We start from the raw sequence: 20,535 nt of genomic DNA on the forward strand, positions 1-20,535 counted from the left end.
AAACAACCTTTTTTATAAATATGTTTAAGTCCGCCATTTAACGACTTTAAGCTTCTATCTTTAATTACAATTACAGTATGTGAATGAATTTAAATGATAATTTCTTTCAGGCCGCATTTCGGTCATGAAGGCCAATATTTTGTCTTGAGCAGGGCATCAACAATCACAGGCTTGATAGTTTTATATAAGAGAAACAGAAGTGTACCAACATATGATGTGAACATCACAGTTATGGACTGGAGCCAGAAGCCCAGACATGAACCCCATTGAGCACATGTGGGACGAGCTAAAAAGAAGTCTTAAGGCACGTCAGCCAGTTGTCCAGACGTTGCAGGAGTTGAAAACTGCCATAGAAGAGGAATGGGAGATGATCCCTCATAATTTCATAGAGCGATTGATAAATTCTATGCCTAATCGTATGAGAGCTGTGGTAGATGCAACACGCGTTATTAAATTAAACCATTATTTGTGAAAACATGTTTTTTATTTAAAAATCAATGGCCTTTATCAAGGCGCATACCCGACTTGTTAGACGTAGCTCAATGTCGTGTTCTGAATTCAAATTTAAAACAATACAATACGATAGAATAAAAGATGGTAACATGTATCAGGTTTAAAACTTCATCAATAGTTTTTGTTCAATCTAGCAATCATATTTCGGTAGGGGCCATCGAAATTTAAACTCTAAGGTGGGCCAATAGATGTGTCCATAAGTTTAGTTGAAAATCAAATCCAGAATCTCTCCCAAACTTCATGAGATTATCATCTGAGTTAAGTATACTTGTAGAGTGAGAAAATGTTTAAATGTATAAACGGAGAACCGAACAGAAAGCTATAGTAATTATCTTGAGACTCGATTCTCAACATTTATGTATAAATTATTAAGCAAACATAACTTTGCTTGTTCCGTTCGCTTTTAATGGTTTCCGGAAGTAAATTACCGGAGGCTTGTTCATTTTCCTAAAACCCTTGCAAAAAGAAATAGGATCTCGAAGAACTCTTAATTTCAAAAATAGGCAAGATACATATTACGTAAATATTACTCAAGAATATAAATACCTTAGCAATATTATAAAATATGGCTAACATTTTTTTGAATACAATTTTATTTTTAAGAAAGTTTTCTTTGACTTCAACAATTACTTTTATTTAATGTCAAATTAGCCCTTGTTACCTCACCTGATGCTAAGTGACAATGCAGTTTAAAATGGAAGCAGGCTAAAAGTACTTATTTATTCTGTACCACACCCATACCCATAGAATATAGCGTAATAGTGATCAACGAGGTTTCTACGCGACATCACGAAACAATAAACGATGGCTACCACTAGACCGATCTGAACCTATTTAGAACTTAACTATAATTGTTAGATAAGTTAAGTTCAAACTTAGCTATAACTGTTAGGTTTGTTAAGTTCTAAATCGGTTCAGATGAAAAACAACTAAAAACCCGCCAAAACACCCACTAAGTCACAATGAAAAACAACTAAAAACCTAAAGTATTGGTTAACTCGAAGTAATTAGGTAATTCAGAGGTAATGGCTAAAGTTTAAATAGTTTTTCTGTTTTCCATTAAAATCATCTTCACGATAAAGCCTCTTGAGACGTTAAAGGATCGAAATAACGTAAACAAAGAATCATATTAAAGCCGAATCAAAACATCAAAATTATAATAACCTGAGGGAACGCGTAACAATTCCCTGAACTAGAAAACTAGTTATAATATACCATTTTATTTATAACTAGTTGACGCCGCGTGGTATCACCCGCGTGGTTCCCGTTCCCGTAAGAATAAGGGGATAATATATAGCCTATAGCCTTCCTCGATAAATGGGCTATCTAACACTGAAAGAATTTTTCAAATCGGACCAGTAGTTCCTAAGATTAGCGCGTTCAATCAAACAAACAAACAAACAAACTCTTTAGCCTTATAATATTAGTATAGATACGCAAAGATTTCCATGATACTTTTTCGTAGCTAATATGATCGCGTAGCCGTCTACGCCGTAGAACGAATCTTTTACAACATCGCAAGTTTTATTTATTCCTAATTAGTTCAGAGGAATCAAATCAGAAATTCAGTACTTGTGATGTCATTTCGAAATAAAGTAAAACTTAATTAGCTTTAAAAATCAACTAAACGTTAGTAAAATATTTAGTATTGATGTAATTAACTAACTCGTTTCAAAGCAAGTAAGGTAAAGGAGAAACGAACCGATGGTAACAATATTAAGTCACAATTTAATTTGTCGATACGCAAGGACGTAATTCAGTTAACCATTATCGATGGAAACCCATTAATAGCTTCTACGTAATGTTTTGAATTATGTTAATTTCGACATATAGAGAACAAGAGATTGAGTTTAGACTAGGCTTAGAAATAATGTAATCTATACTAATATTATAAAGAGGTAAAGTTTGTGGAATTGTAAAGGTAATCCCAGAAACTAGTGAACCGATTTTGAAAATTATTTTACCACCAGAAAGCTACGTTATTTGTAAGTATCATAAGCTATATTCTCACGGGAATGGGAACTACGTATTAATCTATACTGATATTATAAAGCTGAAGAGTTTGTTTGTTTGTTTGAACGCGCTAGAACTAATGGTCCCATTTCGAAAATTTTTTCATTGTTAGACAGCCCATTTATCGAGGAATGCTATATGTTATATGATATTATCCCCGTATTCCTACGGGAACGGAAACCACGCGGGTGAAACCGCGCGGCGTCAGCTAGTATTATTATGATATGATAACTGCCGGACCATCGTATATAATATCAAAGCACAACTCAAACGTATGGGGGAGAATATTATGTATATCATCATCATCATCATCATCATCATCATCATCATTATCAACCGATGGACTCTGGACATAGGCCTTTTGCATGGACTTCCAAACAAAACGGTCTCGAGCCGCCAGCATCCAGCGGCTCCCTGTAACCCGCTTGATTGATATTATGTACGTAGTTGAGCATTAAAGTTGAGCATTGCTGAATGTTAAATACTCATCTACTATGATATCATTATCATCATCATTATAACTTAATGGATGTCCACTGTTGGGCATATACCTCTTTCAAACAACACGGCCTCGTGGCACCAACACAATACATGACAAAATTTCAATTATGACAAAGATATCGTGCATGTCATGTCTCAATGCAACAAAGAAGCTTGAAAGTATACGAAAAGTAGACCGACCTTTTTGGGCCTAGCACGTTACAGAAAAAAAAATAAATGACAGAAAATTCTTCATTTAATAAATCAAAATCACCAAAATAATTTGAATTCATAGTTGCTAATATTTTTTGGAAATGTGTGTGTTTTTGAAATCGTGCGTTTTATAATGTAGATAACTGCCTATATCTTGATTAAGTAACTTTCCATAAAAACAGATATTGTTATTTATTTAATGATGGTAATTTGGACATTGTAACGGTTCATTTATTAAATTTGGGCCCATTAATGAATGAAAAATGGTCGATCTCCTTTCTGAAAATTTTTGTATGTAGGAATTTTTTTCATGGTGTAATTTTTTACCGTTAACACAATTAGTGTAACACAGACTGGAATGGACGACATAGTTTGTACCTTAGTAAGCTATCAATCCAGGATAAAGTAGGTGGAGATATATTTTCTAAGCCAATAGAGTTGAAGTTAAAAACTGCACCGTTGTCTTAACGGTATTTTAAACTGTCACTTTAAGTGGTTTCAACTGCCTCAATGGTCCAGTGGTTAGCGTAGCTTCGTTTTGCGTGGCCCTGGGTTTAAATCCTCGTTTGGGCTATGTTGGTAACACTGAGGTTTTCATTGTTGAGCACGATTCTCCTCTCAGAATGAGAGGGGTAAGGGCAATAGTCCACCACGCTGGCCCAATGCGGATTGGCAGACTTCACACACGCAGAGAATTAAGAATGCAGGTATGCAGGTTTCGTCACGATGTTTTCCTTCATCATTTGAGATACGGGCTACTGAAGTTTTGTTTCTTATAATTAATCATTTCGTTAATTAAACATTTGCATCAATTAATGGTGAGACATTGTTGTTGACACAAGATCTGTATATGATACAGTGTTTCTTGCTAATAAACGATTCTGATTCTGATAAACTTTCATTGAAAATTATCAGTCCGAACCTGGGAAGTTGACGAAGTAACACCCCCCTGCCTCGGAGAAGGTCATCGGACCTGGTCATGCCTCTTATACAAAAGTTAAACAGTCATTAAAAATGCTTCTTGTGCTTGCTTATTTATAGTTAATACACAAACATCACGTATTTTTGAACGGTGAAGGAAAAACATCCTAAGGAATCCAATCCTTGCATACCTGAGAATTTTTTTATTCTCTACGTGTGTGAAATCTGCCAATCTGCTTTGGGCCAGCACGGCCGACTATTAGCCTTACCCTATCATCCTGAGAAGAGAGTCGTGCTCAGCAGTGATCCAAGTATGGGTTGTGAACGAGTCTGTCATTACCATGTAAACTAATCTACACGTTGAACTTTGAACGCGATAGTCATAAAAATCTTAACATAGAACTGGAACAACTTTCTTGAAGCATTATGAAACTAAATACGATATTATAATGGCTATCATAAGCATATCCTCAGTACATAAAAGACAGACGGAACGTAATATTGCGATTCAAAGCCGCATATTGTGGCTCGACGGCATATAAGCGATTTTAAAATCCCTTTTCAGATGCAACCTAATGCAATATCCGATAAACGATTGTCATGAAGAAGGATTTCTAACATACCCACACATACTTACACATACTCGTAGAATAGAGATAACACATTTAAATGGATGTTAATTCTGATTTCAGTATCTAAATCTAAATCTCCTACTATAATTTAATTTCAGTTTTATCTTCCTCATTGTTCATAAGCACTGGCGGTTTTAACATATACGATTAAACATGAAAAACTCCTTCGCAATATACAATACAGGTTTCTTCGTCCGCAGTGCATTTTTTTTATTGAATTACACTTTTATTTAGCTAATTTAGCCTATTTATAATGATATAGGATAGAAGTTGGCGTTACTTTGCGGAGGTTCATCATGAATATATAATAATTTATTTATTTTGCTATCATCCGCGAAAAGCCGACGAACCTATGCGACAACGCCACCCAGGTCCGACAAAATACTCTCTATGTACCTACGTTTCAACCCGAAACCGGAGCATCCTCAGGAGATGTTGACTCTGCAACGTGGAATTGCAAAGAATTTAAATACGATCTAAAGACGTTACAGCGTTAATGAAGTAATTGAAATCCGAGTTTTTGTTGAGGTTTAGCTTGAGTAGAGGTTCACGAAAATCCTCATTAAGTCCAATCCTTAGACAGTAAATAATGCTTAGAACGGTTCTGATATTAAAAAAAATATACCATACGTTTTACATTTGATATATATTAGAATACTAGCAGACGCCCGCGACTTCGTCCGCGTGAAAATCGATGTACATTTTCGACCCCGTCGCCCCTTTTATTTATATTTCCGTATGTTTTATATATAAAAATTACAAAACCACAACCGTCACGGTCGGAGGCTGTATCATAAACTCCCGGCCCAAGGCCGGGCCACAATACAGTGCACGGCCGAAGACTGCGCGTTCCGTTTTTTGTTTGGGTAAAATGCCCAGCCGTAGTCACGGTCAAAGGCCATATTACAAACCCCCGGCCAAAGGCCGCGCTGTTTTTTGCTTGGGTAAAATACCCAGCCGTAGTCACGGTCGAAGGCTGTATCATAACTCCCGGCCGAAGGCCGCGCGTTCCGTTTTTTGTGCTTGTGTAAAATGCCCAGCCGTAGTCACGATCGAAGGCTCTATCACAAACTCCCGGCCGAAGGCCTGGATACAATAAAATGCGCGGCCGAAGGCCGCACGTTCTGTTTTTTGTGCACCGGTAAAATGCCCAGCCGTAGCCACGATCAGAGGCCATATTACAAACCCCCGGCCGAAGCCCGCGCTTTTTTTTTGCTTGGGTAAAATACCCAGCCGTAGTCACGGTCGAAGGCTGTATCATAAACTCCCGGCCGAAGGCCTCGCGTTCCGTTTTTTGTGTTTGGGTAAAATACCCAGCCGTAGTCACGGTCGAAGGCTGTATCATAAACTCCCGGCCGAAGGCCGCGCGTTCCGTTTTTTGTGTTTGGGTAAAATGCCCAGCCGTAGTTACGGTCGAAGGCCGCGCGTTCCGTTTTTTGTGCTTGTGTTAAATCCCCAGTCGTAGTCACGGTCGAAGGCTCTATCACAAACTCCCGGCCGAAGGCCTGGATACAATAAAGTGCGCGGCCGAAGGCCGCAAGTTCTGTTTTTTGTACATCGGTAAAATGCCCAGCCGTAGCCACGATCAGAGGCCATATTACAAAACCCCGGCCGAAGGCCGCGCTTTTTTTTTGCTTGTGTAAAATGCCCAGCCGTAGTCACGGTCGAAGGCTCTATCACAAACTCCCGGCCCAAGGCCGGGCTACAATAAAGTCCGCGGCCGAAGGCCGCACGTTCTGTTTTTTGTGCATCGGTAAAATGCTCAGCCGTAGCCACGATCAGAGGCCATAATTATAAACCCCCGGCCGAAGGCCGCGCTTTTTTTTTGCTTGGGTAAAATACCCAGCCGTAGTCACGGTCGAAGGCTGTATCATAAACTCCCGGCCGAAGGCTGCGCGTTCCGTTTTTTGTGTTTGGGTAAAATGCCCAGCCGTAGTTACGGTTGAAGGCTGTATCACAAACTCGGACTGTCGAAAGCCGGGCTACAATACGGTAATATCGGTAAAATGCCCAGCGGTAGCCACGATCAGAGGCCATATTACAAACCCCCGGCCGAAGGGTAAATGGACCAGGAAAAGGGGAGGACTTTTCGTACAAACTTTCACCCCCTTCTGATTTTATTTTAGCTATAAAAAGTATTCTAAAACCTGCTCCGTATTATGTTCTCAAACCGTGCTAAGTCATTTGAATTCATTTAGTAGTTCCAGTGTGATGCCCGGTCAACAAAAAATACGGACAGACAGACAGACAAATAATCGAAAAAAAATGTTTTTGAATTCAGTATCGATTAAATTAATCAAAAAGTTCTGTAATTTGACTGTAAACTTGAAAGTTACAGTTTTATTATAATTATAGAGTATAGGTAAGTATTTAATCGCTATTGCGCCAAATTCGTGCTCTTTTTTATAGTAATAAATCTTGCATAACATTATACGATAAAAAAGTAGACAATGTGACTAATTAAACACAAAAAGGATTATTCAGTTTGAACTTGAACTTTTAAGTAGTTCCTGAGATTAGTTTCGCGCGTTCAACCAAATAAACAAACAAATTGGTCAGTTGAGTATAGAATATGTGCCTCAATATCGATATTACACAGTTTAAGTGGAAAACTCGTTTCTCCAAATAACGCCTGCGAATCAATTTGAGCGATCCGGTTTTTTCAAGATAACTTTTTTTCTATCTGTCCGATTTTAATGAAGCAAAACCTATATGTTGCCCTGAACTTTGCTTGATCTATTTGTGAAATCCGCGTCAAAATCCGTTCAGCAGAACCAGAGAATAGCGCGAACATACAGACAGAAGGGCAGACAGACAGACAGACATAAAGACAGATAGACAGGCAAAAAAATCAAAAAAAAATATTTTGTATTCTATTGCTCATTTCTAATCGCCCTAACTTGATTTTAGTTAAATTTGGTCAAAGTACAGACACTCGATTTCTACTCTTTTATTATAGTATAGATAGATAGATATATATATGCTGTCGCGACATTTTTTTGTAGAAAATGATGTGTTCTACAAAGTTGTTGTGCATTATTTTATTCCAACATCAATAGTTTTTGCAGCGCACGCTGGTAAAGAAAAACTTGGAGAAGGTTGAAAAGGTTTATTGTAAGTAAGGTTAGGTCCGATGACAAATTGGCAAGCTATAACCGTCTCGTGCGCGTGTTGGTTGAGAGTGAGGTCATTTCACGGTCGAGTGAATGACGCTGCTGTATTTGCAACCCCTTGGCCTTTTGAATAGCAATGACAATGCTTGAGGGTCTTAGCAGACTTTTGGGAAGGCGTGAACACATGCCATGTACACCTTGGGTTACATTATTGGAGTTTCAGGAAGGATCCCTAATTTTTTTGAAAATAAAATATAGCCTATAGCCTTCCTCGATAAATGGGCTATCTATCACTGAAAGTATTTTTCAAATCGGACCAGTAGTTCCTGAGATTAGCGCGTTCAATCAAACAAACAAACAAACAAACTCTTCCGCTTTATAATATTAGTATAGATTCTCATTCCTCTCCAATAAGTCAGAAAAGTCAGACAATGGTCCAACGGTCGCGGACCTGCGACCTCGCGGTGTTGATTTCCCTTCTACCGTAGATCTATTGAGGCTTTTTACATTTCTATAAAGCTCCCGATCGGTTTTTCGACCACGGCCGCCAATCTCATGTTGATATTAACCATGTACGCAGGAGATATTATAGTGCACAAGTGTGTGCGCAATTGTGCACACTCTATTCTCTCACTCACATAGTCCGATTGGACGTAGACCGAAACGATCGGTGATTAGGCGCAGGACTGACGGCTTTACGTGCTCTCTGACTTCCCATTCCAGGCTGCTATTGAGATATTTGTTTTACAAAAGTTCCCAATAACGTATTTTTTGTTGGCATGACCCGGGATTCGAACTTTGGACCTCATTGTTCAAAACCAACTATCTTACCACGGGACCAATGAGGCATTATGTATCTATACATCATTATCAACCCGTATTTGACTGCTGAGCTCGAGTCTCCCCTCTCATTCTGAGAGGAGACTCGAGCTTAGCTTAGGCCAATAGTCCGCCACGCTGGTCCAATGCGGATTGGTATACTTCGCTCTCGCAGATAATTGAGAAAATTCTCTGGTATGCAGGTGTTTTTCCTTCACCGTTTGAGATACGTGATATTTAATTTCTTATTTAGCACACAACTGAAAAGTATGAGGTGCATGCCCCGGATTGGATTCGAATCTACACCCTCCGGAACCAAAGGCAGAGGTCATATCCACTGAGCTGTCACGGCTCTTCTATCTATACAGTTACAGATAATATAAATTTACACCCACACGTCCACGTTTTCTAACCAATTAAAACGCTCAAATAAACACAAACACACAGCAAACAGTAAATTGTCAAACAAAATTAAATAGAACCGAAACAGCTCTACCGTTCTGTTTGTTTTCACCACCCTCGTTTTCATACCCTTTTATTTTGTAACTACCGGTTGCGTCTACTTTGTCTGCGACGATTATCTCAACTTGTAATAAGAAATAAGATAAATAAAGACTACACGGCCAGTGGTATGCGCGGTGGACTTACAAGAGGAGGTCCTGGGTTCGATCTCCGGCTGGACCGATTGAGGTTTTCGTAATTGGTCCAAGTCTGGCTGGTGGGAGGCTTTGGCCGTAGCTACTAGTTACCACCCTACCGACAAAGACGTACCGCCAAGCGATTTAGCGTTCCGGTACGACGTAGTGTAGAAACCGAAAGGGGTGTTGATTTCATCCTCCTCCTAACAAGTTAGCCCGATTTCATCTTAGATTGCATCTACGTGAAGTGTTTTGTAGTCTTTTTTAATTCTTTACAAGTTAGCCCTTGACTACAATCTCACCTGATGGTAAATGAAGATGCAATCTAAGATGGAAGCGGGCTAACCTAATGGAAAAGGATGAAAATCCGTAACCCTTTCGGTTTCTACACGACATCGTACCGGAACGCCAAATCGCTTGGCGGTACGTGATTTCCCGTTGGGTGGTACCTAGCCACGGCCGAAGTAGATCGCTTTTGAAAATAACTAAAACGATTATCTTGTTAAACGAAATCAGGCAAACACTAAAAGCAATATTATTCAATAGCTCCCAACATCTAAGGCAATATTCTAGAGACACCTGACCGGAGTACTTAATGTGTTTAAATGACAAAGACGGAATACAAATTCCCGCCTTTGATATTAATAAACGCGTTTAGGTGCCGCCATTAACTAATTAACGTGTACCGTTTGTTTCAAATGAAGGCTTGTTGTATTACTTCCTAGGAATTGCCTACGCCTTTATTTTAAAGTCAACCTATTTTAACGTACCACTACAGCCTAAGTAGTTTTTTAACAAACGTTTCAAACAAATTACGAAGTTATAAGGTAACAAACATTAAAAAACGAAAAAAAAAACTATATACGCGTCGAATTAGAACCTCCTCTTTTTTTGAAGTCGGTTAAAAAAGAGTAATAATAAAGAGTAATAAAAAAAGAATATTAAAGAGAAAATAAGTGTAATAAGTTACAGAGAACTCTGTGAGAGAGAATTCTCCATAAATCATACCCTCTCTAAGTTAGCGAGTTATTTCTTATTTCATATCAGGTAAGATAGCAGTCACAGCATGCTCTTGAATAAATATATAGTTTTTAAATCGTGGGCATACATATTTTATATACGGGCCATGTACCTATCTACGAAACTTTATTTTTATAGTAAGTTCATAATAGACCAGATAGGTCGTAATATACCTCAGCTTCACTTTACCTATGTAAATACAGTGGAACTAATATGTACTCACGCACAAAGCACATATTAATTCTATGACAAATACTCTAGAGCAAACAATAATAGGAAGTCAACGCTGTATGTGGTTCTGACAACCAATATAAAGATAACATTATCATAGTTACTCCAATAATATACCTGGGTAATAACTTGTTAGTAATAATATACCTAGAGAATAACTAATTAGTTATACCTAGATATTTCCCATTTAAGAAACCAAATACTTGGACTATGAAATTCAGAGGCAATGGTTGAGGATTGAGAGACCTTTTTTATGTTGCTTGAGCTTGACTATAATCATGCCTGATGGAAAACGACATTGAGGTCAAAGACGAAGCGCGCTTGCCTAGAAGATGCCTATTCACTCTTGCCTTGAAGGTGCTCAAATTATGATAATGATGCCTCAAAGATTTCGGCTACAGCGATGCTTCTGACTCCTCAAGTCTGGGTAAGGAACTCGGATGGATAGTTCTCTGGTGTGCTTTTCAGTGACTAAAATACCCTATTTTGGCTTTAAAAGTGCGACTACATAGGGCACAAGTTAGCACACCATCACAATAATTGTATGGAATTGCGGCAAGTGGACGAAGCTTAAGATCATCTCGTTTCCAATCTAAGTCGAGTCAACGTTGTTGTTCAAACTTGTTCTCTTGTCTTTAACTATTTTTCTCCATTCTGCACGATTTGTAGTCATGTTCTTCCAAAGCGAGGGATCTGTACTACATCATTTTAAGTGTCTTTTCAGATCATCTATGTACCGAAGGTAATGACCAGACTTGCGCTTGCCATTCTGGAGTTCTGAAAAGGAGATGCGTTTAGCTACCCGCTCATCCGGCATTCGCAGGACATGTCCACACCAACGTATCTGTCGCTTAATAAGGTAAGCCTCAATACCATCCACACCGGCGCTTTGTAGCACTTCAGTATTGCGCACATGATCGAGCCATCTCAAGCTCAAATTAAACGCGTCTTGTGAACTCAGAAGCCGGAAGGGCATGACACATCTTAGCAGTTCTTATGAGAAACGATGATGCAAAACATTTCGTGCACGTCAACTGGACAACGACAAAAGGATGATATTGTTCACGACGTCTTGCTGTTTTGTAGAAGAATGGAGATGGAGGAACTAGATTGTGAAATTCCTGTTGTAGCCATAATTTCGTAGTTCCATAACCCATCCTAATATAAATAAGTACCTGGTGGTAGGCAACTATATTTTGAAATATATATAGTTTGAACTATAGTAGATTTGGGAGACTCTTGAAAGCTGCCTCCGACCGACTTAGAGACCGACAAACCTAAAAGGAGGAAACCCCGGAAATTGTAATTGGCTATTAAAATAGGCTGATAATTATAATGTTTTCTAATGTTATTTTTTTTAATTTTGAAAGAAATGTTATGTAATTAAAAGAAAATAATGTAATAAGTACAAGATTGCATAATATTATATCACTTTAATAATAATTTTCCCCGAAAATATCAATTTGAATGTGGAGTTAAACTCAAGCTCACCTTTAGGATGTACATAAAATAAAATAAAAAAGTACGTTATTACAACATAGATGATGAAAGCATAACTTTGTAACGTAATTTCTTATTTTGATGTTTTGAAACATCAAAATAATAATAAACTCTCATCGCTTCCACAGTTTTATGGCGGAGTGTACTTTAGAAAATGAACTTCTTTGATCCGAAAAAATAGTCCTTAATTTTCGGGCATTTGTGATGTGACTCTTAATATAAAATATCAATTTGGAAACATAATTTTGTCGTGAAAGTAATCAGTTTGGTTTTCAATACGTCTTTCATTTTGGTCTTAATTTTTTTCTAATGAAATATTTTTTTAATTGTACAAATAAGGAGTGAGCTACTTGAGATGCGTTGAGAGCTTTCGTATATATTTTTTTATTTAAATAATGCTACCGGTTTAATAAGAAAGACTAAAATTCAATTGTTTTTAAGTGATGATGAAGGGTCTTGAAAGAAAAGAAGAAATCTCAGTGTCTCCGCGGGTGCGATCTCCTTTTGCTCTATGTGAGAAATTCTCAGAAAAAAGAAAAAGTCAACATGGAAACCAGCATTTGAACCCTGGTCCTAAACTGTAGCTGCCTAGGTTAACACTGACACTTTCGCGTAGAATTAGGAACATCAATGAAACAAATAAATATGTATGTCGAAGATGAGCTTGCTGAAAAACATATGAAAATTTGTTAAAAAATAACGAAACGCGAATTCTACACTATTATTAGAGAAGTGCAGCTTCGATTCAGAGCTCAGATCTACGTAACATTTAATATTTTCTGGATTGGTTCAGAGGCTACTTACGATCCTACCTTTACGGCTTCCGAGATTTTGATTTTTGGTAAACCAGGTTTGTATCAATCTTATGTTGGTCCGCTTCCATCTCAGCCAGTATCGTCACTTGACATGAGGTGAGATCATTGGTGAGAGAATTTTATTTATTTTGATAGTATATATTATAATAATACTTACTTCAAGATCCTTGGCCCAGTTCGGGAAAGCTTCGGAGCGTTTGCCGAACCTGTGAACAACGAAATAAAAAACTGAATCATCGACGGTTTTGAATCAAAGTATCGTAAGAAATTAACAAAATAAGTAAAAACTTAACCAATGACTATAATTAACAGTAAAATATACTTCCCTAATTAGATAATTTTATTTAATTTGTACTCTAATTGTATATAATTGTATATTCAATCTCAAAGGTAGTTCATGTAAGCATTTTGTTGAACGCAGCAGTAAACGGCGTAGTTTTAATTAGTGAACCGATGCAGTATACGTCAGTTAGAGCAAACTCTAACTGTGAATACTTGATACTGTTTACGACGTTCTAGGCTAGAGGATTTGCGTTTGCTATATTAGAATATACATACTTACAATGTTTTGAAAAATAATTTCATTGTTAAATAACAAAAAATTGTAAAAGTTCAATATGAATAATTGAATTATTTTGCTTTCCTCCGCGTAATACATTTATGACATCGCTGCTTAGATTCGTCGATATGAATTTATGACATCATGTTATAAAGACCCGAAAAATCTTTATACTCTTAACTAATATCGACTAATATAAATAATATCGACTCTATAATGTTTGTTTGTAAATTTTAAATAATAATAGCTTTGGATATTTTGTAAATTCCTTTCATTCCTTAGTTTCGTAGCTGGCAGTCCTTAGCCAACATAAAGGTTAATAATATTAGAAAACTAAGAAAGCTCAACTTTAGACGAAGACCTTGAAGATTGTCAGGTGAAGAACAAGTATGGAGATGAAGGTTGACTTACCAGGAACGGAGAAATGACACCGATGTAGAAGTTGGTTTTATTATACTCTATTATAATGTTTATAGAGATGGACCTTAAATTTATCGATATAAATAAATTTATATTTTTTTAATAACCAATTCTATTATATTTAGAAAATAACGATCCTAGATACATTAAAATTAGAAAGTCCATAAATTGAAAAATCTTTAACACCATAAACGAATACCACATATTAAAAGTCATGCATAATGAAATTAAACATCATGCGCGAGAAGAAAAATAAACATTTTTAAAATCGTATCAAAGTTTCTGGAAACATCGATATCGTACCTTGGTCGACTGTGGTAGGAGTAAAAGCGGTCTAGATTCTGCAGCTGGATGAGCCGCACCGCGCGATCTAACGAGCCTGGGCTGAGTTGGTCCCCGTCCGATACGTCGCGGCGGTCAATCCTGCCAATATATCGATATCGATATGATATGTATGCACAACACTACGGGACCGAGTACGATATCGATGTCTTAATTTATGTCTACCGTAGGTTAGTGTCCGATATTTTCGACAATTGAAACTTATACAATAAACACAATATCGAACTTTATTCAGTTCGATGTTCATTTCAATGTATTTATCGCGATATTTTTGAACTAGGTAAAAAAACGCAAACATTTTATTCTGTGTCATTTTTTATTTGTGCTATGTGACATTTGTCTTAACATTCAGTATGTATATACACTAACAGTATGAACTACTGTCATAAGTAATTAAATAGACTTAACTTATACTCGGATAAATTTAGCTAAATATTTAATTTATTCAGTATATATTCAAGTAGATATTCAGAAATCTTAAGGAAATATGTCTGAATAATAATAATAAATTAATTGAATCATGCTATATTTATATCAGAGGTCCAAATATTACTTTAATAAAAATATTATTTTCACTTCACTAAACGACATCCTAATTGACATGCTTAATTGTTTTTCTCCTTCAAATCATTTTCTTCGCTTCCAACTAAATTAAGACCTTATTATCTTAAAGATATTTAATTAACTGCGCAACTAGAATGTAATTTTACTTTTTTGCTATTTCATATTTGGACCTTACCTTACCTTTGGACGAATAAAGATACGAAATAATAATACGTATATTTTTATCTTTATAGAGCCGGTTTAAAAAATTGCTACTAATAGATTAGTATATTAATCTTAGTAAGTTCAGTTGGGATGAAAGCAAAATCATGTCACTACAAAACATAAGTATTAAAATTATGTTTAGCATTTTATTCCTATAAAAAAAAAAGAAAATTCATGTTCCCGTCATGCACTGATAAAGTAATTAGCAATATAGTTCGCTTGTTCAAACTTCAGTGCAATCTTATCTAACGTGTAAATTGCAAAGCCGTTAGTAATCACGATACGGCCTCATTTATCGATGATTACGTGTCGCTCATTAGCACAACACTTGACTGATTTATTAAATGATCGATGGTAGTTATAGCACTAGTAGCTAAAGTTCAGGTGACGTCATCATATAATACGACTTGCTGGATAAATAACTTGTTTCAGTATTTAGTTTCTTGGTGAAATTACACATCTTCGAAAGCATCTAGAAATATTTTAATTTCATTACTATTGTAGTTAAGTTGCTTCTAATATTAGCCATTAAAATTTGACCTACTAAAAACAAGTAACAAGTGGGTATACTAATAAAAATTGGGGCGGCGATAAAATCTTTGTCACCTTTCTTTAACGAGCAATTAATAAGACTAATCTTTTAAGCTCTCTTAAAACGCTAAAGCTTGTGTAATTGTAGAGACACCAAGTTATAATTACAGAGAAGAAAATAGCAATCAAATATAATAGTCATTGAATTGCAATTTTCTACCTAAAATATTTCGACACATGAAGTAACTAAAATGACAAATTCTGGTCCAGTATCTCTATATACCTACCTACCCAACGATTTCTTGTTAGTTCTTCGAATAATCTTTTCAACTAAATGTCACAGAAACTAAAATATTATTACGAGTAAGTCAAATTCAAATTTCACTATGAAAATTTAAGAGTTCCCTCAATTACTCCTGGCCCATCTTCAGATCCTCCAAAACATGAAAAAATAAAAGATTCCGACGAACTGAGAACCTTTTGTGAAATTGTGTGGGGTGAAATAGTCACTTAAAAAAACAAAACAAACCTATCTTCACATCCTCTGATAGATTGTTTTAACATATGTCTGAATTTTTTCCCGTATATTGTAGGGACCACGAGCGCTCGTTTAAATTCCTTTGCTTACGTTTCCAACTTATTCAAGTCGTTAGGTGCTCTACACTGACAAATCTACTTCGTTTTTGTCAATATTAAAAATGTGGCTCTTAGAATGGTAAGAACCCTGTCTTATAAAGTTACTAGAACAAAGTCGTCGTTACCAACCCACATACGGCTCACTGCTGAGCTTGAGTCTCCTCTCAGAATGAGAGTGGTTAGGCCAACAGTCCACCACGCTGGCCCAATGCGGATTGGCAGACTTCACACACGCAGAGAATTAAGAAATTCTCTGGTGTTCTCTGTTTTCCTTCACCGTTTGAGACAAATACACACAACTGAAAAGTGGTACATGCCCTGGACCGGATTCGAACCCACACCTTCCGGAATCAGAGGCAGAGGTCATATCCACTGGGCTCTCACGACTCTCACTAGAACGAAGTAGCTCAGGGATGATCTACATCTATCTATATTTAAAATAAAACTGTAACAGGTACAATCGATACTGAAGCCAAAAAATACATGTTTTTTTAAAAACTGAAACTACTGAATGAATTTAAATAAAAACGGAAACTAAAGGTTATAGGATACTTCTTATAATAACATAAATAGGGGGTTGAAAGCTTACATGAAAATTGCTTCATGTTTTAAGTTGCATTTGTAACAACTGAATTGTAATTATGATGTTTTTGATATGACTTTTCAAAATTCTGCCCCTAAAGAGGTTAAAAAGGGGTGGAATTTTTTTTTATATAAATCGTTTATATTTTGAGGTATGTTTTTATAGGGGTTGTGAGTTATAAACGATGTTTATTTATATTTAATTAATTAATTAACTGAGAGCATTATTCACATGGAGCCGCTGGATGCTGGCGGCTCGAGACCGTTGTGCTTGGAGGTCCATGCAAGACCCCTATGTCCACAATGGACGTCTATCGGCTAATAAGGTAAGGTAAGGTAAGGTATCATTAAAGCCGTTTAACGCGAGCAGTTCTTCGTATTGTCAAAAGTTATAATGCACATAAATTTCATATTCCACACACATCTTAAAGAAGTTCCCGACAAAGGAGCGCTTCAGTTTTTAAAGCATTATGCTGTTAAGTTTGAAAAGCTTTGTATTATAACGTTTTACGTTGGTACAATGGATAAGAGTAAAGCGATTTTAATCAGATATTTCGGATATGACACATGAGTCGCGACTATCAAGAGAATTGTTTTCATTAGTTCTACTATCTAGTAGGTACTTTTTCCATTAAGATGTTATTGGAAAATTTATGATTTTTTTTTAAATTTTGCTTATAATTTTCTTTTTTCAGTTTCACACGTTCACAAGTTTTGTATTTTTCTTGTGGTATAAAGTAAGAAAGTGACATAACTAACAGTAAGACATTTATCAGAAGGTAGTGAAACCGATCCTAAAACTTTTGTTCCATATTGGTTAAATATTAATAAAATAAGGCAGATGCCTAATTTTATTTAATTAAGACCGATAATTAAAATAAAATTGATACTAAAACCTTATTTGCAAAACACGCGAAATAATGAAATCTCCATTTAAATTTGATATATTTATACAATCAGATCACTGATCATAAATACTACTTATTCTTCTAGGCTCTGCAGGTCTGTAAGGAGTCTTTGTATCACATGTATCGATTTTGATCTATTTGTAAATACCATTGACGTACTAAATTTCCTCTTACCTATACTAAAGTATCAGTAGATGTATTGTAATTATAGTTGCTATTATGCAACCATGAATTTCTCGGCTAGGATGTACGCATGTATTTACACATAATATACTCATATACACGTACATAATATCTATATAAATACTACATACATACATACATACGAGTTGAATACAGAATATACTATTTTTGGATTTCGAGTCAACAGAAACATAGAAATAGAAAATCGCTACCTCTTATAATTTATAATAATACAAAGGATTGCAAGTCGAATAAAGTCGTCACGTAGGAAACATTTAGTAATAACGTGCTTCGCCATTAGCTCTTTAAGCGATTAGAATATAAAAATGTGTTGGAATGGGTTAACGTGAAAATTATAATACCGGAACATGTAAAGTATTCTATGAATGCTATAATTGTAGGTATCTGAGAGAGAGTAAAAGTGAGAAAGTGTGATTTAAAGCATTGCATTGTAAGTATGATGAAGTCTGCCAATCCGCATTGGGCCAGCGTGGTGGACTATTGGCCTAACCCCTCTCACTTTGAGAGGAGACTCGAGCTCGGCAGTGAGCCGAATAGGGGTTGATAACGAATTGTAAGTACATTAAACATAGTATTCTGTTTAAAAATCATTCGTAAACCATTGTGATTATAGTTTGGTGAATTTGTCTTATAAATAAAAGTAGCTCAACTAAGGTTACTTTTATTTTATTTAGCTTTCTTTTAATTTTAATCATATAAAATTCATTAGGTTGATAAATGAAGAAAATGATCTACCTATTATTGAATGGAAAACCGTCTCCCTTAACAGCCTAATACTTCTCGACTAGCCGCGTTTGCAACCTATTCTATTTTAGTTTTAGCCCATCAATAATAATTATTGATACTACAATATTACACCAAAACTTCGAATAGTAGATCCTACTAATATTATAAACGCGAAAGTTTGTATGGATGTTTGTTACTCTTTAACGCCGCTGCTACTGAAGCGATTTGACTGAAATTCGGAATGGAAATAGATTTGACTCTGGATTAACATATAGGCTGCTTTTTATCCCAAAAAAATTAATGGTTTCCCGAGATTTCCGAAAACTGATGATTTTGATGATATGAATGTTTGTTACTCTTTCACGCCTCGACTACTGAACCGAAATAGCTGAAATTTGGTATTAAGATATAGTATAGCCTTGATTAACACATAGGCTACTTTTTATTCGGGAAAAATCCATGGTTCCCGAGGGATTAGTGTAAAACTAAATTCCACGCGGACGAAATCGCGGGCGTCCGCTTGTACTCTTAATATTTTATTACGTGCAAATGAAATCGTTCTTGTAGATAGTATGTTCAATGATTTACAAAAGCACTACAAACATTCGTTTTACTGTCTCAAACTTCAACCTACTTGGGAAACATAGGACGGTGACATAAACAAATAAACAAACGACATAAGAGTTGCTACAGGAACTTTAACAAAGTAGATTATAGTACAAACAGTGTTCGTATTGGAACTTTAAGAATTGAAGTTTTAAAGGGAAAACTTTTATTATTAAGAAGACACCGCCGGTGTGAAAAGAGAAAATGTTTGAAAATAGGAAATATTGAACTTGAGTCTAAGGATGAAAATAGAACTGTGTTTGCAAATTTTTCAAATTTTTAACTTAGTTTTTACCTAATATAATAATTTTAAGAGCGCGCAGCACGTCGGTACGATATAGATAAAATTCGAAGCGCAAGCGATACGCCAAATCATGACTTTCACGTGATTGAAAAGCACGGAGCGATTGACGCGCGACGCAAATTTTATAACGTAAGTGCCAAAACCATTTTTACCTATTTGCAAGTAAATTAAACAACATAACGAAAAACAAAATGGACATGTTCAAGATATATACCTAATTTTCTATACAAACCAAAAATTTAAGAAAATAAGTTTGCTTTTCCTGAGATTGAAAGCAAAATGTGAGCAAAACATGTATTTTTCAAAAAAATAAACTATCGAGAAAAGTTTATCATATAGTTTATCATAACGAAGCTAACACTTTGAAATATCATTTACCCAAATATCAGGCACCTAACTTTTCCAGAATCTGAGATCCAGAACCATTTGTAACCACCAAATTACATATTGCACACTCTTAAGTCCATGTCACTTCCAGCAAACGACATTATATTATATCTACCCAGCAAAGTCTTTTTGTAAGTACTGTAACCAATGATGGAGGTTGGACTGGAATCTTTTGAAGGTTTCAAGGGTCCAGACCGTCAATTGTCTAAGAATAACGCTTTTTATATTCTCATCATATTAATTTATTATGAAACACGGCTAAGTGTGATACAACGTCGAAGTATGCCCGACTAGTTTTGAACCCATACGGGGCCCTTAGTCATGAGCTGGTTCTTGCAAAGCGGCACGATACAAACTGCTTTAGCCGTGAATAATAAATTTATATGAATAACACTCACAATAGTTTCAATTCTAAAATGAGAAAATCATGTCCCTGGACACTTAGTTATGCGACACCCTTTCGAAAAAAAAACTGTAAAGAGCATATTTTAAGGGCGTCGAGCGATGGTAGAAGAATCAAATTTTCAAAAATATGTTTTTACCTAAACAGTAAAATGTGGAAGTAGGTATAGATGACTAGATAGAGGCTTAAACACAAAACTATTAAATATTAAGCGGAGAGCTGTGAAAACTACAAAGGAAGTGTAAAATAAA

At 36.0% G+C, this 20,535-nt stretch overlaps 1 protein-coding gene across 1 annotated transcript in view; it reads right to left on the reverse strand.

Annotated features, from left to right (window-relative positions):
• The window catches only part of LOC112048001 (neuropeptide F-like), a 40,345-nt gene that overhangs the window by 986 nt on the left and 18,824 nt on the right, over nt 1–20,535 (reverse strand). Inside the window, exons 3-4 of the mRNA XM_024085329.2 lie at nt 14,191–14,310; nt 13,066–13,114 (exon numbers count right to left, since the gene is read on the reverse strand). Coding sequence (XP_023941097.1) covers nt 13,066–13,114; nt 14,191–14,310 — 169 coding nt within the window. The remainder of the gene's footprint in view (nt 1–13,065; nt 13,115–14,190; nt 14,311–20,535) is intronic.

Source organism: Bicyclus anynana, chromosome 10, assembly GCF_947172395.1.
Source record: "Bicyclus anynana chromosome 10, ilBicAnyn1.1, whole genome shotgun sequence".
NCBI lineage: Eukaryota > Metazoa > Arthropoda > Insecta > Lepidoptera > Nymphalidae > Bicyclus > Bicyclus anynana.